At 60.3% G+C, this 23,018-nt stretch overlaps 9 protein-coding genes across 9 annotated transcripts; 7 read left to right on the plus strand and 2 right to left on the minus strand.

Annotated features, from left to right (window-relative positions):
• Positions 1 to 1,117: 1,117 nt before the first annotated feature.
• On the plus strand, positions 1,118 to 2,971 carry COLE_01467 (uncharacterized protein; the record flags this gene model as incomplete). The annotated part of the gene is made up of 2 exons (XM_018424721.1): positions 1,118 to 1,534; positions 1,817 to 2,971. The coding sequence occupies 2 exons, from the start codon at positions 1,118 to 1,120 to the stop codon at positions 2,969 to 2,971; spliced, it is 1,572 nt and encodes a 523-aa protein (XP_018282846.1).
• A 411-nt stretch (positions 2,972 to 3,382) lies between these two features.
• Positions 3,383 to 5,273, minus strand: COLE_01468 (uncharacterized protein; the record flags this gene model as incomplete). Its single annotated transcript, XM_018426129.2, has 3 exons — positions 3,383 to 4,641; positions 4,674 to 5,004; positions 5,037 to 5,273. The coding sequence occupies 3 exons, from the start codon at positions 5,271 to 5,273 to the stop codon at positions 3,383 to 3,385; spliced, it is 1,827 nt and encodes a 608-aa protein (XP_018282845.2).
• Positions 5,274 to 6,082: 809 nt separating this feature from the next.
• Positions 6,083 to 7,091, plus strand: COLE_01469 (uncharacterized protein; the record flags this gene model as incomplete). Its single annotated transcript, XM_018421631.2, has 2 exons — positions 6,083 to 6,315; positions 6,431 to 7,091. The coding sequence occupies 2 exons, from the start codon at positions 6,083 to 6,085 to the stop codon at positions 7,089 to 7,091; spliced, it is 894 nt and encodes a 297-aa protein (XP_018282844.1).
• Positions 7,092 to 7,597: 506 nt separating this feature from the next.
• COLE_01470 (uncharacterized protein) lies at positions 7,598 to 9,643 on the plus strand (the record flags this gene model as incomplete). Its single annotated transcript, XM_018426247.2, has 6 exons — positions 7,598 to 7,625; positions 7,664 to 7,749; positions 7,826 to 8,046; positions 8,082 to 8,747; positions 8,779 to 8,992; positions 9,026 to 9,643. 6 exons carry the CDS (start codon positions 7,598 to 7,600, stop codon positions 9,641 to 9,643), a joined length of 1,833 nt encoding a protein of 610 aa, XP_018282843.1.
• A 2,841-nt stretch (positions 9,644 to 12,484) lies between these two features.
• On the plus strand, positions 12,485 to 13,764 carry COLE_01471 (uncharacterized protein; the record flags this gene model as incomplete). The annotated part of the gene is made up of 4 exons (XM_018420606.2): positions 12,485 to 12,613; positions 12,709 to 12,937; positions 13,162 to 13,302; positions 13,394 to 13,764. 4 exons carry the CDS (start codon positions 12,485 to 12,487, stop codon positions 13,762 to 13,764), a joined length of 870 nt encoding a protein of 289 aa, XP_018282841.2.
• A 905-nt stretch (positions 13,765 to 14,669) lies between these two features.
• COLE_01472 (uncharacterized protein) lies at positions 14,670 to 16,753 on the plus strand (the record flags this gene model as incomplete). The annotated part of the gene is made up of 7 exons (XM_018421630.2): positions 14,670 to 15,339; positions 15,391 to 15,412; positions 15,446 to 15,542; positions 15,574 to 15,725; positions 15,758 to 16,371; positions 16,405 to 16,533; positions 16,680 to 16,753. The coding sequence occupies 7 exons, from the start codon at positions 14,670 to 14,672 to the stop codon at positions 16,751 to 16,753; spliced, it is 1,758 nt and encodes a 585-aa protein (XP_018282840.1).
• Positions 16,754 to 17,195: 442 nt separating this feature from the next.
• On the plus strand, positions 17,196 to 18,805 carry COLE_01473 (uncharacterized protein; the record flags this gene model as incomplete). The annotated part of the gene is made up of 4 exons (XM_018426246.2): positions 17,196 to 17,422; positions 17,455 to 17,738; positions 17,774 to 18,455; positions 18,490 to 18,805. The coding sequence occupies 4 exons, from the start codon at positions 17,196 to 17,198 to the stop codon at positions 18,803 to 18,805; spliced, it is 1,509 nt and encodes a 502-aa protein (XP_018282839.1).
• Positions 18,806 to 19,140: 335 nt separating this feature from the next.
• COLE_01474 (uncharacterized protein) lies at positions 19,141 to 19,296 on the minus strand (the record flags this gene model as incomplete). The annotated part of the gene is made up of 1 exon (XM_018421629.2): positions 19,141 to 19,296. The coding sequence occupies one exon, from the start codon at positions 19,294 to 19,296 to the stop codon at positions 19,141 to 19,143; it is 156 nt and encodes a 51-aa protein (XP_018282838.1).
• Positions 19,297 to 20,912: 1,616 nt separating this feature from the next.
• COLE_01475 (uncharacterized protein) lies at positions 20,913 to 23,015 on the plus strand (the record flags this gene model as incomplete). Its single annotated transcript, XM_018421628.2, has 3 exons — positions 20,913 to 21,261; positions 21,413 to 22,262; positions 22,295 to 23,015. The coding sequence occupies 3 exons, from the start codon at positions 20,913 to 20,915 to the stop codon at positions 23,013 to 23,015; spliced, it is 1,920 nt and encodes a 639-aa protein (XP_018282837.1).
• Between the last annotated feature and the right edge of the window lie 3 nt (positions 23,016 to 23,018).

Here is a 23,018-nt window from a genome sequence, read left to right on the forward strand (position 1 = left end):
CTCTTGAAGTGGCAGTACCACGTTTCGGCGCCCGTCAGCCTTGCCCACTCTGTGACATCCGTCGCGCATCTCTGAGAACAATGATACATGGATGGTGGAGTGGGCAATAAAGTGGAGATTGTGTGATGGCGGCGCGTACCGCATGTGGAGACCCCATCGATCGCAGCGGTTCGCATCGGCTGTTAACCGGAGATTACAAACCTGCCATCTCCCATCTCCCATCTCATCTCTTTCGTCTCCCATCGCGTTCTGCACATGGCCCACATGCTGATGTGCAGCACCCGCCTCCTCTGCCGCCATGCCATGGCACCTCACATCAGCCCTTGGGTGCCCCTCTGGCAGCCGTCAAACTCCCTTCAAGGCACCCGGATCACACCCGCGCCATAGTGGAGCGCCAACCTCCTCGGCAGCGTTATTGGGTCCCACACGGCTTGGCAGGAAAAAGAACGCCCGCCACGAGAGGGGGAACTGGACCACCTGACGTGATCCCGTGGACATTTCCCTTGCTCCTTGGGTGAGATATTCAATAACAGAATGGCCCCAGGGATTAGCAGAACGCGCTCTCGCTCCAAGATTGGACGAGATTGGATGAGATTACCGACAGACTGACCTGCGACGCCATCGGTTATTCCTCACTCGGTGCTTTACCCACATCTACCCATCCTGGTTGGTTACCAACGTCTCCAGATGGAACGCAGCGATCGCCTCGGCACCTTGAGTCGCCATGCACGCCCGCTGGGCTCCTCAGGCCCCACAGTCCTAAAGCCTAACCTGTGCACGATCGCGGGATAACCATGTCGCCCAAGAAAGCCGAGAACATGGGCCAAGGCCAGTCGCGCCGCCTGCCCCCAAGGGCCCCCGGCCTGTAGTCGACGTGAATGGGGTGGGTCCCCCTCCGGCCTCCGGAAGGAGATATCCAGCCCGGGGCAGAGGGGGCGCCAAGGGCACCTTCGAGGGTGTACCCGAAACTCGCCTCCGCCTACTCGCGCCGGTGACTGCGGCTCCGGTATCTTTTGCGCGCCACCTCCACGCATTTTCTTGGGGCCACATCGCACTTGAGGCGGGGTACTAAAGGCCAGAGCGGAGTGATCTTTTTCCCCACACACTCCCAAGAATCATGGCGACTCAGGCTCACTTCGACCGCGACAGCGAGAAGGGTTACGAGAAGCACGTCGAGCACGACGGACGGCGCTCCAGCGTGGCCGCCGCCTTCGAGTCGCAGAAGCACCACGACGACATCGACCAGGTTCTTCACGACGATGTCCACCGTCAGTGGCTCGATGTCGACGAGGGCTTCGACCCCAAGGAGATTGCCCGCATCAACCGCAAAATTGACTGGCGCCTCCTCCCCATTCTCGGTGCTATGTACACCATCTCGCAAATCGACCGTTCCAACCTTGGTCTCGCCCGTTCCGCCAACAACGGCAAGATGAACGACGAACTCGGTCTCCGCAGTGTCAACGGCAAGGTCAACAACCGCTACTCTATCATCACACTCGCTTTCTTCATTCCCTACCTCATTCTCGAAGTTCCTGTGAGTACAACCACTTTTCCTGGGTTGTTCAAAGTTCGTGGAATGTCGGCGGGTATACTCCCGGCACTGGCTCCATCACACCTCCACCACCGTTGGAGCCTTACCTGGCACGGAGTGGTGATGAGGTGATGGGGCCGGGAAGAACGCCTGAACGCACTGCTTGCGCATCGGGCCCCGTGGGACGTGACGGGCACGTTCACCATATCCTGTGATGTGGTCCAGGGTCCCGATCTACCGATCAACCCCCTCCATGCAGACGCCGAGCAATCGCTGACTCCGCAGTCCCAGATCGGTCTCCGCAAGTTCGGCGCCAAGATCTGGCTCGCCACCGCTGTGCTCCTCTGGGGTATCGTTATGATTGGTATGGGTCTCGCACCCACTTGGTCTGCGCTCGCCGGTCTCCGTGCCCTCCTCGGTGCGTTTGAGGCCGTGCTCTTCCCCGGCGCCACCTACCTCATCGCCTGTTGGTACCCGCGCAAGCAGATGGCTTCGCGTAACTCCTGGTTCTACATCACTTCCATCGTCATCTCGGGTCTCTCTTCGGCGCTTGCCTACGGTCTCTCGCAGATGGACGGCACTGCCGGCAAGAACGGTTGGCGCTGGATCTTCATCATCGAGGGTGTCATCACCGTTGTGATTGGTTTCGCTGGCTACGTTCTGATCATCGACTTCCCCGACCGCGCCAAGTTCCTGTCCGAGGAGGAGCGCAACATCGTCCTTACCCGTATCGAGCGTGACCGCGCCGACTCGGTCGTCGACCCGATGACTTGGGCCAAGTTTGTCGAGTACATGCTCACTCCCAAGCTGTGGCTGTTCTCGTACTTCTTCTGCTCGGCTGCTGTCGGTGTCTACGCGCTCGCTTTCTTCCTCCCGCAAATCCTCCAGTCAATGGGCTTCACCAACATTCAGGCTCAGCTGCTGTTCGCCCCACCCTACGTCTGGGTTTTCATTCCCGCCATGACCAGCGCGTACTTCGGTGACCACTTCGCCGGCCCCACTCGCATGGTCCGCGGCCCTCTCGTTGCCTTCCACGCCCTCTGCATCGTCATTGGCATTTCAATGTTCTCGCAGCTTCCCCAGGGCATGATCGCCGCCCGTTACACCGGCGTCTTCCTCACCTGCGGTGGCTCTAACGCCAACATCTCCATGATCATCTCGTGGACCCAGACTTCCATCCGTGCCCAGTCGAAGCGTGGATTCGCCTCGGCCCTTGTCGTCGCTGGCGGTGCCCTCTCCGGTATCATTGTTGCCGTCGCCTTCAAGGAGACTGAGGCCAAGACCGGCTACCCTACCGGCATCTTCCTCGCCATTGCCATGAACGCCCTCGTCGTCATCGTGGCTCCCGTCCTCTCCTTCTGGATGCTTTGGAAGAACCGTAAGGCCGACAAGGGCGAGTGCGTCATCGAGCACGACGTCAACTTCCACTACCAGCCCTAAACGCATTCGTCTCACGCATTTCTTGGAGGAGAGGGGGAGGAATAGAGGGACAGGTTCTGGACAAAACGATGTGGTCAATGGGTATATTGATTATCGAACGTGTAGTTGTACAAAATGCATGAGCGGTATATTTCTACAACTGTTTGAGAGCTGTATATTTCTAGAGCTGTTTGGGAGCTGTATATTTCTACAGTTGTTTGAGAGCTGTATCTCTCTGCTCGTTCCAACCTACTCACACACCAAGAAAAAAAGAATACCCGACTGCAACCTCGGTCGAGACAAGGGAGCACGGGCATGCCGCCTTGGCCGTGACCGAGGCGGTCAATAAGCTTGTTAGTGCTGCTGCATGTGCTTTTGCGCAGTAAACGAGACCCTGCATTTATCTGCCACATTCCTTCATAACCGGCTCGGCTAATCCCACTTGCCCTCCCGCTGAGCAATAACCTGCAGCGCGATGCGCCGGGAGAACCAGCGCGACATCATAAAGTTGCCAACTGTAAAGAAGACGCGCGGAAGTCCAGCATCGCGCGCAACACCGTTCACTTCCAGCTCCTGGTCAAGACCCCAGATCTTGCCGAGCTTGTCGACCGCAGCGGGACCGAGCGTCTCGCGCACGGTGTCAGGGAAGCCCGTGTACCCCGTCGCAAAAATGACGAGATCGAACTTCTGCTTGTCGCCATCCGTGAACGTGATGCTTCCATCACCGTTGAACGTGCGGATCTCACCGCCCTTGACCTTGATCTTGCCCTTGGCGATCATGTCCGATCCCGAGCCCTCGCCGGCGGTGAAGTAGTATCCGCCCGCGCGCTCGTACGCAAGGAAGAGCCACCCGGAGCCCTCCGGGCCTGGGTACGTCTTGAAGCCCGCGGCCTTGAGGCCGTCGAGGATCTCCTTGTCCTCGACGGCGAGATGCTTTACAATGCGTTGGTGGAACAGCTTGGCCACCTGCTTCGGCATCGAGTCGGCGATGCGGTCGGCCGTCTCGACGGACATGTTCTCGAGGTTGGCCTCGGTGAACAGCCCCGAGTCGAGGAGTGGAAGGCCCTTGTCGATGCTCATAATGAACGTGGGCGATCGCTGGAGCATGGTCGTGTCGACGCCGTTATTGACGAGATCGACACTGATGTCGTGCCCCGACGTACATGCGCCGACTACGAGTGCGCGCTTGCCATGCCACTCCTTGCCACCTTTGTGCTGCGACGAGTGCACAACCGTGCCCGGCCATTCCGCCTGGCCGGGGAACGCTGGCGGAAACTTCGGCTTGCCGCCGCCTAAGCCTGTCGCCATGATCACGTGGCTAACCTTGACGTCGCGGGGCACGATCTTGCCGTCCACGTTGCGCAGGATCGTCAGCTCCCACTGCTGTGTGGCGGAGTTAAACCGCGTCTTGGCTGGGTCTACAGTGCTCTGCAGCCAGATGTTGACCTCCTGCGCCTCGGCGTAAGCTTGCAGCCACGTCGCCAGCTTGCCGGCCTGCATGAACACGGGCCAGTTAGGCGGATACTCCATTAGCGGCATGTGGTCGGTCCACACGGGGTCGTGCAGCGACAGGCTGGCATATCGTTTAGCCCAGTTGTCTCCCACATTCTCAAAGCGGTCGACCACGAGCGAGGTGACGCCAAACGAGCGCAGAACGGCCGAGCACCCGAGGCCGTTATGTCCACCACCAACTGGCTGTCAGCGTGCCCCGACACAGACATACTGATGAGAACGTCGGGGTCCTTGTCCTTGAACTCAGTCTCACGCGCGCGACGCACAGCATGCGGCTCGCGGTCGTTGTGCTTCCCGTACGGCCGGTTGCGGCCCACAGCCTGCGGCCATCCGTGGATCTCCTCCAGCAGCGTATAAACCGTGTAGGCCCGCCATGAGTCCCCGGCCTTCACAATCCGAGCGATACCAGTACATTTGCCGAGGGCCGTCTCGAAGTTGAAATGAAGGCGGAGCCAGGTGACGTCGGGGAATGGGCTCTCGAGCGCAGGTGGCGTAGTGGTGGACAAGACAAACGCCTTCGCCTTATTCTTCGGGAGTACGGCCTGCTGTCAGCAGTAATCATGCAAAGGCTCACCTTGGCAACCTCGGCGACGGACGTAGCTTCGATAGTGCGAAAGTCACGCGTGAAAGCCAGAACATCCCGCCAATAGCCCTCTGGAAGGATGAGGTCCGCGAATGCCTCGGCGTCGCCCTGGAGCGCCCCTGCTAGCTGCTCCAGGAAGGCCTCGGCGGTGCTCCGCACATCGACGTCTCCCGGGGCAGGGTACGCGTCGTGCGTGGGGAGGGATGCAGTCTTTGTCTCAGATACCATGTGAGTTGGTGCCGGTGAGGACACAAGGTCGGGCAAGTCCAGTTTATGTACTTGGACGCCTGGTGACGATATGCACACACAACTCTCCCGAGGTCGCAGCAGGTGGGCATACGTTCCGGTGCTGTCTCGGGTCAGGTGGCTGATAGTATGAAGGCGGCGCTGCTCCGTCAACTGCGCTTGGCGTAGCTGTCCGATACACGCACGACTCTCGTAAGGCGTACTTGGCGGGCCTTGATCTCTCCGCGGTCGACAGGCCCGCACTTGCCCAGCGGGATGTCGTGAGGTTACCCGGGACAAGAGCAGAATGTGGCGGCGCAGGATGTAGCTGTATACACGGCAGCCGGTGCAGTCTTCCGCGCTGTTATCAAGCCACGCCTTGCACATCTCCCCACTTGCCGGTGTGAGAGGTGGGAGACGTTCCGAAAGCCGGGTATGCACTTCATGGTCTGCCAGGAACGCCGGCTGGCATGTACATCCACTTTCCCTACCAACGCGACCCATTGGCGAGGACATCTCTCTGATCTCTGAATCTGTCAAGCGTGTGCTGTGTTGTTATTGTAGCTGGGTGTTCAGCTCGCACCGTTGTCGCTCAAGGCTGTTGCCGCAACTGGCCCGCCGATCCCGCCCAGAGGTCGGCTACTAACCGGTGAACTCGGCAACTCCGTCGAGATGGCATCATCGTCAATGCTCTCCATCAGTCAGCATTCTTACACCTCCCTGCTGGTCTTCAAGCTCCCATTCTTCTGGCCGCTCCCAGATCGCAGATTCCCATCCGTCCAACCAGTCTTTCCCTCTCTAACTCTCTCGCAATGGCGCCCACTGTCGCTCTTCTCGGCGCCACCGGCGACCTCGGGAGTCACCTCCTTTCTGCTCTCGTGAAGCGCGCACAGACTGGCGAGCTCAACGTCATCGTCCTCCACCGCAAGGGCAGCAATGTAGGCAAGCTCAATCTGCCCATGAGCGTGCACACGCGCGTGCTCGATGCCGACAACGCGAGTGTTGACGAGGTGCGCGCGGCATTGGAAGGCGTGGATGTGCTCATGTGAGTCGCTGTGGGCATGGTTCGAGCGCGGTTCCCTGGCATGGACAGCGTCAGGAGAAGAAGCGATGGGGCGGCGTAGACCACCCCCGTCAACGGGTTAGCTAGCTTACCACAGCTCGGCCGCAAAGCAGTCCCCAGACGGCGGGAAGCGCTTCGTCGAGACCCTCGCGACGCTCGCCAAGGAGCCGGCCTCTATCAAGGTGTACATCCCCTCATACTTTACCGCCAACTGGGCTAAGGACGAGCGTGAGAACCCCGCCAACGTCTACCTCCACGGAAAGTGTATGCTGCTGGACCGCACGATCGCAGCCGGCGTCCCCACTACTTATATCGCCAATGGGCTGTTCGAGTGGGCGTTCCTGAGCGGCGAGTTCTTCGGCGTGGACCCCAAGGCCAACGAGCTCAAGCTGTATGGCGATGCGCTCGACGCCAAGTTCTCTTTCCTCTCCCTCCCCTTCCTCGCTGAGGCGGTCGCACAGCTCCTCCTCGAGCCTTCCTTTGGCCCGGGGCAGAACTACACGCTCTCCGAGGCCGAATTTACCGGCCGCGATGTTGTCGAGGCGTTCAAGAGCGTGCATGGCAAGGAGCCGACAATCTCGCAGTTCACCGACGCCGACGTACAAAAGCTCCGTGATGCCAGCCCCGCCGCAGGTCTCGGCGCAGCGTGGCGCATGCACTGGGGTAACAAGAACTGGAAGGCTGAGAATCTGTACCATCCCAAGGGCGTCAGCCCGCGCACCCTCGAGCAGGCTGTGCGCGAGGCGGCTCAGAAGTAGACGAAGGCGCGTGTAGGATGCAAATGCATGTCGTGAGCGGGGTGATCCAGCAGTGGAACTAGCAGAGGCACATGTCAGCTGGAATCAGGGAGGAGATCACCCGAGTACGTCTCACAGAGTGGGCATCAGTCAAGCGACCAGAAGCGACTGCAGCAGCTCCGAGAATGCACCACAGCGTTGGGTACCACAGCATCGGCCGCATGAAGCAAGTAAGTACGCTGTCGCAGCCGCGTGCATGCGCACTGAAGTCGTGGTAATGGCGCTTACCCACGCCTTTACCGGCTTCCATCGCGTGGAACTAGGAGGTCGTGGATTAGCCGTAGATTGCCGGCCGGGGAAAGGCCCGGTGGAGATCCAACTGCCGGCGCCGATGCTGACATTAGCATGATGCGGCTCCGCCCCGCCGCCTGGGTGGGCATGGGGGGAGCACCACTGCTCGGTCCAAGCTACTGGTGTGAGCGACCTTTCACAATCACTCTACCTACGTCGCTAACACGAAACACACGATGCCGGCAAGACTATCGATCCAGGAGTGTAAGTTGCCACGAACCAGAGAGTGGAGCTGACCGCAGACGACAAGCTGCTCACGCAGCCTGGGAGCCCGTATGAGATGGTCGAAGATGTGGTCGAAGGCCGCAAGCACCTCGTATGGAAGCACGTACGTACTCGGGCTATCCGCTGCTTAGCTTCTCCTGCGGAGAGCATCACGCGCGGGGAAGTAACACTGACGCCAGACGCCACGCTCCTTCCGCGACTTCATCACTGAGCGGTTCCAGATGTGGACGCCGCGCGAGGCCGTCTCCGACCCCGTGCCAGAGCCCTCAGAATACTACGACCGGCGCCACACAACCTATGGCGAGATGTACGGGCTCGCGCTCGAGCTCGGCGCGTGGTTGCGCGAGCAGGGTGTGAAACAGGGCGAGCGCGTCGGGCTCGGTGGCCTCAACTCGATGGGGTACGTACCTCCCCCAAAACGTGACTCACACGTAGCTTCATCGTCGCGTTCTGTGGCATTCACCTTATCGGCGCCGTGCCGGTCATGCTGAACGCAACCCTGACCGCCGACACGCAGCTCCACTGCTTGGGTTTAACTAAGCCCAAGCTCACGCTGGTCGACCAGCATTGCGGCGTCATCATTGGCCCACTCGCGTCCCAGCTCAAGGCGCGGGGCGTCGGCCCCGTCTACTGCTACGACAAGGTCGGACACCTCCCGGCCGCCGTGCAGGCGGGCCTGATCGAGCTGACCCCGCTTGCGGCGCCCAAAACCGTGCTGTCCGTGCAGGACGGTCAGGGCCTTGGGAACCTTGGGCCAGAGAGCGACGCCATGATCTTCTTCACGTCCGGCACGACGAGCAAGCCCAAGGGTGTGATCTGCACTCAGCGGCAATGCTTGCACCACATTGTGGCGGGCAGCATTCCGAGTGCACGCGCGATCCTGCGTGGCGGCGGCACGCTTGAGGAGGCATTCGCGGCGCACACCCCGCCTCCCGTGCAGGGCGTCATGCTCCTCGCCGTCCCGCTGTTCCACGTCACGGGATGCCTGGGCTGGATGGTGCGCGCGTGGGTGATGGGCTCCAAGATCGTGTTCATGCGGCGGTGGAACGTTGACGACGCCGTCACGCTCTGCGTCGACGAGAAGATTGGGTTCATTGGGGGGTGAGTGGCCGAGAGGGACACGCTGATTCAGTGTTCCGGCCATCGCAACGGCGATCATTCAGTCGCCCAAATTGCCGAAGGACCACGTATTTGACGGCTTGACGTACGGCGGCGCGCCACCTCCGCAGCGCCTCGCAAGGGATATCGCGGCGCGCTGGCCCGCGGCATCGGCCACGCACGCGTACGGCATGACGGAGACGAACGGGCTGCACGTGGCACTGACCGGAGGAGACTACCACGAGAGGGTGAGGAGCGCCTGGGGCAAGCGCTAACGGCAGCCTGAGTCCGTCGGCCTCAGCATCCCGACTTCGAAGATGCGCGTGGTGGACGAGAACGGCCGCGTGCTTCCGCCCAACACCATGGGTCTGCTGCAATGCTACGGGCCTAACATCATGAAGTGCTATGTCGATAATCCCGCCGCGACTGCCGAGGCGCTCACGCCCGACGGCTGGCTCAACACGGGCGACATGGCGCTCATCTGCCCCGAAGGCTTCTTGTACATCCGTGACCGGGCGAAGGATGTGATCATCCGCGGCGGCGAGAACATCGCGAGCGCAGAGGTCGAGAACGAAGTGTTCAAGGACGACAGGATCGCCGAGTGTGCTGCGGTCGCTGTGCCGGACGAGCGGCTGGGCGAGCTCGTTGGTATCGCCGTCAGCCTTGCGCCGGGCGCCAGTGCCACTCCCGAGAGCGTGCTCGCTGCCGCACACCCTCGCCTCCGCCACCCTGCGCGACCGGTCATCTGCGTTATTCTTGACGCATTGCCCCGCAACGCGAACGGGAAGATGGTCAAGAACGATATCAAGAAGATCGTGGTGGAAAAGTGGGAGGAGGCGGGTCGGGTTAAGGTCGATATTGTCGGGCACAACCGCGACCTTGTCAAGGCCAAGCTGTAGACACTAGTGTGTCCTGAAGTTCGTTTAGATGCTGGATTTCAGGCTGGGGGATTTTTCTGACTGTGCTATAGCGTTCCTTCACCTGCAAGCGCTATGTTAAAAGCTTTTAGGGAGCTTGAAGATCCAAAGGCATCACCAGCCAGGATGTGCTCGACCTGTTGGTCGCACTGCGCGACAGTGATCAAGTATCGTCAGGCGGAAGAACAAACAGCGACATTGTCTGCCCCTATGGTGTAATGGTAACACGTGAGTCTCATAATCTCTAGCCCTCAGTTCGATTCTGAGTGGGGGCACACATCTTTTGAGGTCTCAGCCAAGATATCAGGAAATTCGACGTGGCCGAAGAGCCCATTCGATGACGAGACGTCGAAACTCGCCTTTCACCGCATCACTACTGCATGGATGGCACAGTCCCAGACGGTGAACGGCGTGAGCCGATCTCTCGCGCTCTGGCTTCTGAAATGCGTGGCATGCCATACACTTCGCACAAAGGAGCAGTCTCTGGCCTCCTCCCTTGGAGATCCATTTCGTTTCAGAATACGCATGCACAGACAGAGGGCTCCGAGTTCTCTCGCTCCGTTCCGCGCTGCCGCACGGCCTCTCGCGAAGGCTAGTGTGGCCGATAGCGTGCGCATTCCATGCGATATGAACATGGTGCCCTCTCGCGAGCTGTGCACATTTCCCCAAGCGACAAAGGACAGCGCAGTCCATGGGCGCGTGACGTGCGGAATGCAAGATCAGCAAAGAGCTGCAATTGCCACCTGTCCATATCAACTTTCACAGCAACGTAACCCGGGCATCCGCCGCGCAAAGGTTTGCCCGTTGTACCTATCACATGTCTCATCTACGCCTCCGTCGAGCGTCGCAAGCGCGAAGCGCATGCGCAAATATTGTGCTCAAGAGTTGGTCATCGCCGTGTCAAGTCGGGTTCGGAAGATTACGCGCGGTGTCTTCCGGCATCATCTCAGGCACTTCCCGCCCTGGCACTCATGCTGGAATTGCTGGGGACAACAAGCCTGGAATATTGAACAACACACGGTGGCAGGCGCAAAGCCACCCGCAATTGACCGACAGGCTTTTGTACTGAGCTTACCAGGCTCACATGTTGCATGCGCACCGGACCTAGCTCAGCGCCCACAATCTCCCCATCGCACGTTCCATGCAAATCTTTTACCGCGGCCCAGCCAGTTTTCACGCCATGGTCGGCAGATCGTACGCGTGCGTAGCGCCTGGAACACCGGGGCCTGGTGCGACACTCGCCGCGACGCGCGATGATCGGGAATCTCGACTCACGTAGATGACTTATCAACGGCCATGCTGGCCCACTCACTCCCACTTCAGCTACCACAACAACACCACACCAGCATCACAGCTACACAACCCACACATAACGCCACCATGGCTACCATCGAACAAGTGAGTCAATCCGTATGGCCCCGCTGACCACTAGCCCACCACCATTGAGGTCAAGCAGGTGACGATCACCCTCAACGATGAGACCGTCCAGCTCCAGAACGTCGACGTGACTGAGACCGTCGAGTTCGCGGCAGACGCGCACATCTGCGACGACGAGTGCTACGACTGCCTCGACTGCGACTACGAGCACTTCGACCAGTGGAGCGAGCACCCCGGCACGCCCGCGCTCTCGCACTCGCCTGCGGCGACCCCAGCGGAGCAGCCCTCCACCCCCTTCTTCATGCCCGCCGCTGAACCCCTTCACTCCGAGCACCTGAGCCTTGGCGAGCGCCTCCTTTCGTGGGGCACGCACGGCCTTCAGGCCCTCGGCAGCAGCGCGCTACACGCGCTGCTCCCCTCCGACGAGGACGAGGACGTGGGTTTGCGTCTCTCGCCCCGCCTCTCCGCTGCCGACAAGATCAAGTCGGCTGGTCCCGCTTTCTCGCCCGCCCCCGCAATCCTTCTCGAGCCTGCACGTCCCGGCGCCCACGTCCGCTTCCTTGTTAGACAGCCGCGCGTGAGCAAGATGATTCCCACGCCGTCTATCGCGGCGTTTGGAAGTAGCATCTTTATCGACGACGAGGAGAGCGACGAGGAGCTTGAGATGTTCGAGGAGGGCGTGTCTATCTAGATCTTAGAGCTGAGAGGGGGAAGAGAGCGGAGGGAGTACTGTAGCATTGTGTATCGGGTCTATATTGTGCATTGTAGAGGATGAACTGCATCATATGATGATCCAGACGGTGGTCCCAGTTTGAACATACAGCGGCCGCGAGTCCACTTGGAGCTGGCTCTGCGAAGACGATGAAGGGGTGGTGATAATCTCGCAGCTCAAATGTGACGATTATATCCTTTGCTCGGTAACATGTATGGCGGCGCGCGCCAGGTTTTCGTGCGCAGGAATGCTCGAGTGGTTAAAGAGGTCAGAGTCAAGCGAATAAGCTTATTCCGAACGGAATCCTTTCTGATGCGAAAGCTTCCTGGGTTCGAATCCCAGTTCCTGCAATGTTGACAGATTCTTTTGCACTGCGCTCCGTTTTCGCTTGTCAAAGATTGAGGTTCCGCATTCCGACTCTCGTCCCCCCCCCAATTCCTTCACGCCGGAAATTCCATGCTAGCCTGCATGCCTGCACGTCCTTCAGTCCCGGAGTTGTCAGATTGCACTCAAGTCGTCTTATCGCTAGAATGTCTGCCCCGGATGTAGGCCCTTCGGCGCTCGTCGGTCGCATCTCGTTTGGGTGGTGGGCATTCGGCTTCGAGCTTGCCGGATACCGGCTATCTCCGGAAACCAGACTACTTCTTTCCGCCCCTGCCAGTCAGCTGGGGCTCACACCCACCCAAACCTTGACGACGTTCACAATGCCTCCAGTCGACCCAACAGCTCACGTTATGGACTACCCGGCGCTCGACCTGGGTCACAAGAATGCGTCGCGCACGACGCTCGGACTCGTAGACCTCGACGTTCACATTTGGGGCCTCGAGGAGATTGTTGGGAGCACATTGCCGATCGGTGTGGTGGTGAGTGAGACGCGCGAGCGGAGAACATGAAGATGGAGAATTGGGGAACGGGAGCTGCACAGACAACCTCATGAGATTCAGTCAGCTGACGCCAGATCGCCTCGCACGGCCGCTGCAACAAGGCGCGCGACATGGAGCCATTCGCACGCGGTATGCTCGGCGAAGTACGCCGGCTGGCGGCTGAGAGCGGGCGGCGGCGGACGCGCGACCTTCTGGTGATCACCCTCGATCACCGTAATCACGGACAGCGGCTCAAGCACAAGAACACTAACCTCGCGTACGACAAGAACCCGCATCACTTTGTGGACATGGCAGCGTTGGTATGTGAGTACAGCGAGCGGGCCTGGCAGGAAGCACTTGTCCTTGAAAGCATGGCAATGGGCGTGCAAAGGCATAGCACAGTAGTGTGTGGCGTAGCTCAGCGTCTCGTTAATGACGACGAGGTAACCGCAGTACATCGAGACAACGCGGGCGCCCTTCTCACAATCTGACCCTGTACCCCCTTTCGATGCTTCCATCCTCCAAATTCCTTTGCTTATCAATCACAGACGGCGCATGCCAGGACCACGACTTTATCATGCGTTTCCTTGAGCCATACCTCTGGCCCAACGGCGAGCGCCAAATCGTCGAGTGGATGGCAACGGGTATTTCGCTCGGCGGCAACAGTGTGTGGCGCATGCTTCGTGAGGGTGAGTACCGGACGCGGTTCCAGTGTTATCCTAATACTCATGATGCTGCGACGCCTCCCATCACCACTGGGATTCCACGCGCTAATCGCAGACCCCCGCATTCGCATCGCTGCCCCCATCATAGGCCTCCCCTTCGAGGCGTTCGGGACCTACCTTGGCGCCCGCGCAGTACAGGGCGGCCTCTCGTGGGGCCCACCCACATACCCGACCTCGCTGGTGCCGCTCGTCACTGCCCCTGCCCCGCCCAACGCATACAAGGGCAAGAAGATCTTGTCGATCCACGGCGCCGTCGATGAGCTCGTGCCCTACCGCCACGGCCAGGCCAAAATCGCCGAAGTACAGTCTGCGGCACCAGCTGGCGAAGTGGAAGTGTACGTGCAGGAGGGCAGGGGGCACGTTTGCACGCCTGAGATGCTGCAGCGCGCGAGCGAGTGGTTCTGGCGCTGGGGACTGAGCGTGTGAGCGGGCCGAATTTTATGTAACATGTGCGAGTCGGTGTGTGTACAGGCCTCAGGGCGCTGAGGGCGCAAGGATCTGCGTTCTGGATGAGGTGTGGCGATGCCACTTCATTATCCTTCTCACACCCGTTCAGTTGAGACCTGTGATGAGCTTCCGGAGATTTATGTTTCGCGGAACACGGGTTTGAGGCACGGGACCAAACATGCAGATGTCATGTCCAGCTCTGCCTTGACGTCAGAACCCAGAAGCGCCAAGTTCTTCTTGAGCGCTCTGGTTGGAAAAGGCTGCACATGACCACGAGCACAATGGACTTTAGAGACACGCGATACAGATTCCGAAGTGAATTGATTGAATTGAAACTCTCCGCTCCGCCGGATCGTGCCGGAGAGTTTGGGAACCAGGGTCATACTTGGGGGTCTGTCTCGTCATTCCTCAGCATCCACAACTCTCCGACTGCCTGATAACTATCCCATGCCACGATGCCGGGGGGACTTGGGGGAGCCGGTAGGTGTAGGGCGGAACCGAGCTAACACACAGCCGCATGCGATGGTGAGCAGCTGTCCGGAGTGCACCGTGCGACGCGGTCAGAAGTACATAGATCGCTAACGCACTCTCCCAGCCTGCCGGATCCGCAAGTACCTCGTCATCGGTGGGAACTGAGCTGACCGCAGAGTTGGGTGTGAGCGCACCGAAGGCACGACGCGCTGCGAGCCTTGTCGCCGCGCGGATGTCGAGTGCACCTTCACGTATGTGAGACAGAAACCGGGACCTCCCCCGGGGTATCGTCGCAAGATCAACGTCTTGAAGGAACGTGTCGCGCCGTACATATCCAGCAAGTGCACCCGGACCATCTCACTCAAGCCCAGCCACCCCAGAATGTCCACCTTGCTGCTGCGCCCCCTCACACCATGCCCGCGTCGTATTATGCGCTTCCCCCACCAATACATCCACCCTCACTGCATCCTCACACGCCACCATATGTCGCAACGAGCCAGCAGGTCGTTCACCCCCTGTCCACCGGCCCCACTAACGTCCCTCACCCATCGACTCACGCTTCCTACACATCGCCACACGCACCCCAAGCCCCTCCTATCCCTCCCCCTCCCCCACTCCGGCACCTCTCTCCGCCTTATGGACCCTCCCCATCGCTCATCTACCGCTCGACGCCCACTGCAACGGGTCAGCTCTCGGGGCCGTCCGACGGCGTGGTAGGCCCCGCGCCAACTCCACAAGGGATACTCGGAGGATATGCCGACTCGCTCAACCCGTTCGAGCGACTGATCTCCCATGACCTTCTCAACCATCTCCTGAACCCTTACTTTGAGCATGTGTTCTGGTCAAACCCGTACCCGCATAAACCGACATTTTATCGCGACATAGCGAGGCACCGTGAGGAGGAGCCTGGGCAGGAAGATTGGACCGCGATGGTATGGGGCATGCTCGGATTGGCCTGTTTGCTGCCTAGACATCTCAAGCGGCTGTCGGTTCACGAAACCCAAAGCCTACTAGATACATGTCTCAACCAGCTCATGAGTTTCCTCGGCAGACGCGATTATACAAGTGTTACGCATCAACGGTGTGGGTGTCGGGGCGGGGATGTGTGCTCACACGTGACGCTGCTGACATCAGTGTATGCGATCCACTGCACTGCGTAATGTTATACAAGAATCGCCACTGACCCCAGAGTTGTTCTGCTTCGCAACGGCCACACGGCCAAGAGCCGGGAACTCATGGGATCGAACCTTTTCATTGCCCTGCAGCTCAAGCTTGACCGCGAGGTAGTGCGTGCGTCCACTGACCCGCTAACAGCAGACGTACACCCAGTATGAGCCGATCGAGGCCGAGATGTGGCGCCGCGTCTGGTGGCTTCTGTATGTGACAGATAGATCGGGGTCGACGTGCGAGGGTGCTCGCCCGGTCCTGAACGAGGCGCTATGCCAGGGCGTGCGCCTGCCCTCATGCCTGTGCGTTGCTGTCTGTGCGTTGCTGATGGCAGCGACGATGAAAGCCTCGAGCTGGCTGCGCAGGGGCGCAGGAGTTGGGAATCCGACCCGTCGTTGCAGAGTCCGATGTGGGGCTTCTACTTTGGATGTGCAATGTGGCGCGTGGCCGGCAAGGTGCTCACGATGCGCGAGCGTGACGTGGCGACGCCTCCCGCTCCCACAGATATTCTCGCTCGAGTTGCTGAGCTCGACATGATCATAGAAGAGCTTGACGAGCTCCTCCTCGACTGCCCCCCTTGGCTTTCGCTGCAGGTCGACCGGGAGATCGGCAGCCCAGACTTGACTTCGGGTGGTGTCAGCACGCCCGTTAACCTCACAGCTGTCGAGCAGGGCATCGGTGTGCAGCAGGCCAACCTCTGGATTTCGCAGCTGGCCATTCGACTACTCGCCTGCCAGTACCGCAAAGAGCTTGTGGCTTTGCGGTGGGCGACGCCTGAAGCGGCGGCTCTCGTGTCCACGGACCCGCGCAATCCCGACGTGATCCCCCGGCGAACGGGATTTCGCGAGGCTAAGCTGCGGGAAAACGAGGAGATCTTTCGCGACGACCGCGACCATATCCTCTCGACCCTCCTGCGTGTGCTTCAAGCATTACCCATTGATCAGATCGGTAGGTGCCCTTCCTGCGATCAGCTGATGTCAGCGTGTAACTCCTTCCCCGGCCTTCAAAAGATTCAGCACATTGCGGCCACCCTGCTTCGCAACGACGAAAGTGTGCTTGCTGAGACAGGCGAGGCGAGCGGGAGAAGCCACAAGTCTTTGTCATATCTTCGTGAGTGTTGGGTCGCCAAGCTTCGCTCCGCCCGGCTGCGGTGCGGGTGATGGGTTGACCTTGGTGGTGGCTCCGCGATCGCTGCCCACCTCCGCAGCCCAGACCTGCATCTGTTTAACGGTGTAATTGCGTAGCTGACACCACAGAGGAGTACGTCAACTACCTCACGCGACTGGAGGCTATGCATATTGAGCGTCCTGATAGCCATATCAAGATGTAACAGAACGATGAAAGATCTTCATGCTCAGCAGAAGATTCCGAAGCAATGCACGATCAGGGTGCTGTCCGTGCACGGATGCATTGGGTATCTAATGTGTCGATCCTGATCGACGACGATATAGAACATGCGACGTGCTGCCATGGTGAATGGCCGCTTACGAGAGCCATGTGGGCCTTGCTTGTCTCAGTTGATGCCGATGAGGCAAGCTGCCGCGCGCCACGGTGGCTTGGCCGAAGCACAGCCTACCTTGGCTACGCCACCCATCCAGCAGACTCCCGTGCGCTTGCCTCGTCCCATCTCCATTCTCAACTTTGATCGCTGCTTCAAGTCTTCGGCCGTCGCCAGACGACAAAGGTTTCCATCCTTGAGACCCTCAGCAGGCGTCCTTCTTGGTTTCCACCGCACGTACACACACCACATCGTGCCCCTCCGCGCTTCTCAAATGCTCCCCGCCTTCTTGCTCCTCACCGCCGCGGCGGCGGCGACCCCAGCAGACGGCATCCGCACCTTCGCGGTTCGAAACGCGCAGAGCGACGCGTACTCGGCTGATCCAGCCACGCGCATGGCCTGGTTCCACGAAGAGGGAACGCGCGTGCGCTTGAAGTACGCTGAGCGACTCGGCCTCAATGTCGACGCCATTAAGGCGTCCCGCAAGCGCAGCACTGTGCAGTGCGTCACCGCCAAGACCAAGCTGACTTTAGGGTGCAGAACTGGGGCTCATCCTACTCTGTGCAGGTCGACATCGGGACGCCGCCGCAGACCTTCGACACATTTATCGACACAGGTTCCTCCGACCTGTGGGTCGTTGGCCGGTGCCAAGACCCACGGGAGTGCGGGATGAGCAAGCCGTTCGTGCCCAAAGACAGCTCGAGTTTCCAGGGGACCGGGCGCATCTTCAACATCACGTATCTCAAGGGTGAGACGGTGGGGGAGTGGGTTGAGGACGTTGTCTCAGTCGGCGGGGTGGGAATTCGGACCATGTTTGGTGAGTTGACCAGACAAGGAGAAGGCTGACGACAGGGCTCGCGGACTACTTGACTGAATGGTCGACGGAGCAGAGCGCGCTCATGGGCCTTGGGTTCCAGGACGCGTCCACCGGCGGCGAGATGCCGTGGTGGCAGGCGGCGAGCGCGAATTGGACCGAGAAGAGGTGGGGCATGTACCTCGCCCGCACGGCCAACTGGACGGATGCGGTCTCCAACCCCTCGCCCCAAGGCGGCGAGCTGACCTTTGGCGGCATCGACCGCTCCAAGTTCTACGGCGACGCGTCCTTCTACTCTCTCGCGAGCCGGCGCGGGCTGTGGACCATCCCGTCGCAAGGTATCGCGCTGCAGGGCCGTATTCTCGATCCAACCACCGTGCTCGCAACCACAGATAGCGGGACAAGCATCATCATGGGCCCCGATGCGGCAGTGCTCGCCTTCTATCGCGCGATCGACCCGAGAGCGGTTGCCTTCTCCGACGGGTCATGGGCGTACGAGTGCGGTCCGGGCGGCAACATCAACGCGTCCTTTGCTTTCGGGACACCAAACGAGCCCGGCTTTGGCCCACCCCGCCTCTTTGAGATGTGGGACGGCGACCTCGTCTTCTTCTCTGGTACCCGTGCAGAGTTTGCTACCGCCGGAGTGCGCTTGCCTCCCTTCATGATGGGCGAGCGCTACTGCATCGGCAACGTCATGTCCTGGAACGACGACACCGTCAGGTGAGCACTGCGAAAGAGTCCAGGCTGACGGCAGCAACTACTGGCTCATCGGATCACCATTCCTCCGCAACGTGTACAGCATCTACGAAACGACACCGATTCGCCACGGCTTCGCGCCGCTCTCGTTCGAGTTCAACTTGAAGTACGGCGATACATACAACCCAATCCAGGGCGGGGACGGTGCCAGCGGTGGTGGGAATAGCCCGCACAGCCCCAGCGCTGGCGGGGGTAATGTTACCACAGACGCTGGCCAGGGAGGTGGCCAAGCAACAACCAAGCCGAGCGGAGCGGGGCGTTCGGGCGTGGCGATGCTCGTGGGGGGTTTGGCGCTGGCAGTGTGGTGCTTGTAGCAGCTTGCGTAGCGAGGATCATTGTACTTGGGTTTTTGTGGATTGGCGGTGGTGGGTCACGCGCCCGATTTGGCTCAAGGCTGTAATTCGGTAGCGGTATGCCGATTCTGTTAATGAGTGGAGCCGATCACCAAGGCATCTACGGGCAGTCGGGCGGTGGGCAGAGTTGTAGTCGCCACCGGCGGTCGTGAGCGCCCCATGTCAGCAATGGAGATCCGTGTGGTTGAGCTCCGCGAGCCGGCGAGCAAGCGTCCATAGATACAAATGACAACATACGTCTCTGCCGACGTTCTCGGCTTCTTTGGCGCACCAATGCACCACTCTTGTTATCCCTCCTAAGCTGCCTTCAAGGCCTTCCAGATCCCTATCCCGCGCTCGATGACCCCCTCGACGCCCTCTAACGACTTGATGGTCGCCCAAACCGCCAGCCACGGAAGCACGCCAACGAGGATGATATTGACAAAGAAGACGGCCCAGTACGCCACGAACATTTCGTAATCCTCGCGCCCCTTGAGCCGCGGTCCCGTCACGAGGCAACGGAAGAAGTAGATGAAGATATAGAGCCCGTGCGCTGCGAAGAGCATGAACGCGAGCAGTGGGAGGGGGCCCGGGGGCTGGACGTAAGACAGAAAGCGGGAGATTTCGTTCTGCCTCAGCACAGCCTGGTCGAGGGCTTACCATAGCGGTGGTGGCGAAAGTACGTTGGGCGGAGGTGAGTGAGCCGTGGAGCTGGGGATGGAGAGACGAACAGCGAGGACAAGCAGTTCACATCGGCATGATAATAAGCTGCACCCATTTTGCCTTGGCTCGAGGTCGTACCACCAGCCAAGCGATTCTCACATGTCCGACATCTCAACCCCTGGATTCCAGCGATCAGCTGCTCGAGTTCAACAGCATCCAGCTTGATGGTGGCGGGTCCCACTCCCGCCGCGGGGGTTGTGAGGGCGGAACGAGCATGCTACTTTGACAGCAGTCAGCCACACGTCAGATGCCGGCAGGACAGCTGATGCGCGGAAGCAGATGGCGTAAATCCCAGCGAGATTTGGGTTTCGCCTCGGTCGCCTCCAGATCCCAGCCTGTTTCGTGTTTGGCCCTTCCACGACACATCAGCGCGACTTGAGCATGGTTCCTGGAGAGTGTGTTCGTGCACCGAAACTGCTTTGTGATAAACGTCGCGGGGATCGGTTTCACTCATAGGCTTGAGCCGGATGCGGGTAGGAGAGGAACGTTGGCCCTTACCTCCCACTGCCTGAGCCTGGGAGGCACCTTAGGGGGTGGGTGCCAAGAAGATCACAAGTCTGGAGAAGTAGGCAACTCCGCCTTGCGCCTCTCTCATTGACGGGTGTGTGACCGTGCGCCCACGCTCACGAGGAGACGATCTATCATGTAGTGTCGTGTTTATCAGCACGGATGACTGAGAAACCACTCAGATCATGTGATGATCATGGAGCGCTCGGGGTTTCGGCACGGTCGCTTCGGAGGATGAAGTGCAGTTGCCCGCTGATTGCGGGCAAGACGGTGCGTCAAGTGGCGAAATCGCTGCGTGTTCTGTGCCAGCGTGGCCGTACAGCATAGTAGATGCTACGCTCGCCATCCCTAAATCAGACTCCAGATGCGGACGTCACCGAGAACACCGCGGACTTGAGCGTGGAGGCGAATGGGTACGGAGTTCGGCGTCGGCGAACTGAACACGTGTGATGAGGGCCGATAGATGGCGTCCGAAATCGCACAGCACGGACCGGTGTAAGCTAGTGGACTCGACATCGCATCAGCGGGGGCCCCTTGTACCACCGCTTTGCTGCCCACTCGCGCCGCAGTCCTGCATCACTCAAGTACAGAAATAGCGCTTGAGGCCGTTGGAACGCTGGATGCCGCAGCGAGCCCTGACTGCCGAGTGTGCCGAAACCGAGCACCCAACCTCGGTCCGGCTAACTCACAGCTAACTCCACCGGCCATGTCCGACCCCTCTTCAGCCCCTCCGAGCCCCGCGGTGCCCATCCCTCCTCCTTCATTTACATGCTACTCCTCTCACACTCTCTCACCGCCAGGCCAGCAGCTCACGGCCCTACCTCCGGCGATGACAGTGTCGCACGCGTCGACCGCGACCATGTCCTCGAACACTGCCACAACCGACACTAGTGCGGCCGAGCGCGGCGTCGCCGACCACACCCTGCGGCGTCGGTGGTGGCGTTGGCGCGCAAATATCACGCCGTGGTCAGAATTAGCTACGCACAAGTACAAGGGAAGCGGGACGGGCGACGACCCATTCGTCGTGACCTGGCTCGAAGAAGACGCCGAGAACCCATACAATTGGAACGAGGGGTATAAGTGGTTCATCACTCTCATTGTCGCTTTCGGCATGCTCAGCGTCACGATGGGATCATCGATCTTGTCAGGGAGCATCCAGCACGTCAAGGCAGAGTTTCCGGGGCATCACCCAATGTCATACATCATGGGTGAGTCGCGATCTCCGCTCGGAGCCTTGTCCGCCATGTCTTTCTCAATGGCTGGCCCCAGCGCCAATCTCCGCCGATGGCCGATGTGCCGGCGTTGCTCATGAACCGAACTACTGCCAATCGGCATGCCCAAGACCAAACTCACCCGCAGTCACCGGCATCTACATTCTCGGTTTCGTCGTCGGCCCCTTCCTATGGGCGCCATGGTCCGAGGTATTTGGCCGCCGCTCTGCTTTCGTGGTTACCCAGATCCCCTTCACCGCGTTCGACGCCGCTGTTTGCGGCGCCGGCAACCTCTACGCGCTCCTCCTCCTGCGCTTCTGCGCCGGCATCTTCGGGTGCTGCGCCATGACAAACGCCGGTGGAATCATCAGCGACATGTTCCGTGCGCACAAGCGTGGCCTCGCGATGGGCGTCTTTGGCGCCATGCCATGGATGGGCCCCGTGATCGGTCCCATTGTTGGCGGCTTCCTCGGCGACCCTGCCGGGTGGAGGTGGGTCGCCGCCGTCGCCGCCCTCTTCACGGGATACCTCACGTTTATGCACCTTGCCTTCCTGCCCGAGACGTACGCGCCCGTTCTCATGCGTGAGCGGGCGAAGCGGCTCTCCGCCGCCGACCCACAAGGTCGCATCTACCGCTCCGAACAGGACGTCGCCAAACCCCTCAACACGCGCCAGCTAGTCATCAACCAGCTAAAGGTGCCCTATATCCTGATGTTCACCGAGCCGATCGTTTTCATCCTCAGCATGTACATGGCGACAATTTTCGGCCTGCTCTATATGCAGTTTACGAGCTTCCCGATCGTATTCCAGCAGCTGCGCGGCTGGGGGCCGGGCATCGGCGCTCTGGCGTTTCTCGGCATCTGCGTAGGATGTAACCTCGCCCTCGTGTACATTGTTGTGTGGGGCAACCCAAGCTACGCGCGCGCTCTCAAGGAACGCGGCGCACTCCCTCCCGAGGCCCGCCTCCCGTCCGCCATGGTCGGCGCCATCATCCTGCCGTAAGCCTCCTGCGTGTCCCAGCTGACATCAGCGCCGGCCTCTTTTGGTTCGCGTGGACGTGCATGCCACTCTCGATCCACTGGATCGTTCCCATCATCGGCACGGTCCCCTATGGCGCAGGTCTCGTCATCCTCTTCATGGCGGTGCAAAATTACCTCGTGGACGCATACCTCCCTCTCGCGGCTTCAGTGCTCGCCGGCGGCACTGTCATGCGCTCCCTCCTCGGCGTTATTATCCCGCTGTTCACAATCGACATGTATAACGCGCTCGGGCCGCGGTGGGCGTCGAGCATCCCCGCCTTCTTGGCGCTGGCCTTCACGCCTTTTCCTTTCATCCTGCTGAGGAACGGCCAGCGCGTCCGCCGCTGGACAAAGTACGGCCGCGAGGCCGACGATATAGTGCAGCGCCTGGCTGCGGCCAAGATGGCGGCGCGCGAGGCCGAGCTCGCGGAGCGGGCTGAGCACCCCGTTGCTACAAGCGTGCACGAGGGCGCCGGGCCTGGGCTGGACCACCTGAATCGCGGGGGGGCGCGAAACGCGCTCGACGACGCAGAGCTGGAGAAGGAAATCGAGGAGGAGATACAGGAGGCGCACGAAGAGCTCGAGCGTATTCGCTCGCGCGCGGCCAGTGCCCGCTCCATGCGCTCCGAAGGCGGCAAGAGCGCGGTCAGCGCGGACACGGAGGTGCTTAGCATGCACACGGCCATTGAGGGGCGGCGGACGCCGTTTGAGGCCGCTCTGAGGGAGAAGTAGAGG

Source organism: Cutaneotrichosporon oleaginosum (assembly GCF_008065305.1).
Source record: "Cutaneotrichosporon oleaginosum strain ATCC 20508 chromosome Unknown ATCC20508_contig01, whole genome shotgun sequence".
Taxonomy (NCBI): domain Eukaryota; kingdom Fungi; phylum Basidiomycota; class Tremellomycetes; order Trichosporonales; family Trichosporonaceae; genus Cutaneotrichosporon; species Cutaneotrichosporon oleaginosum.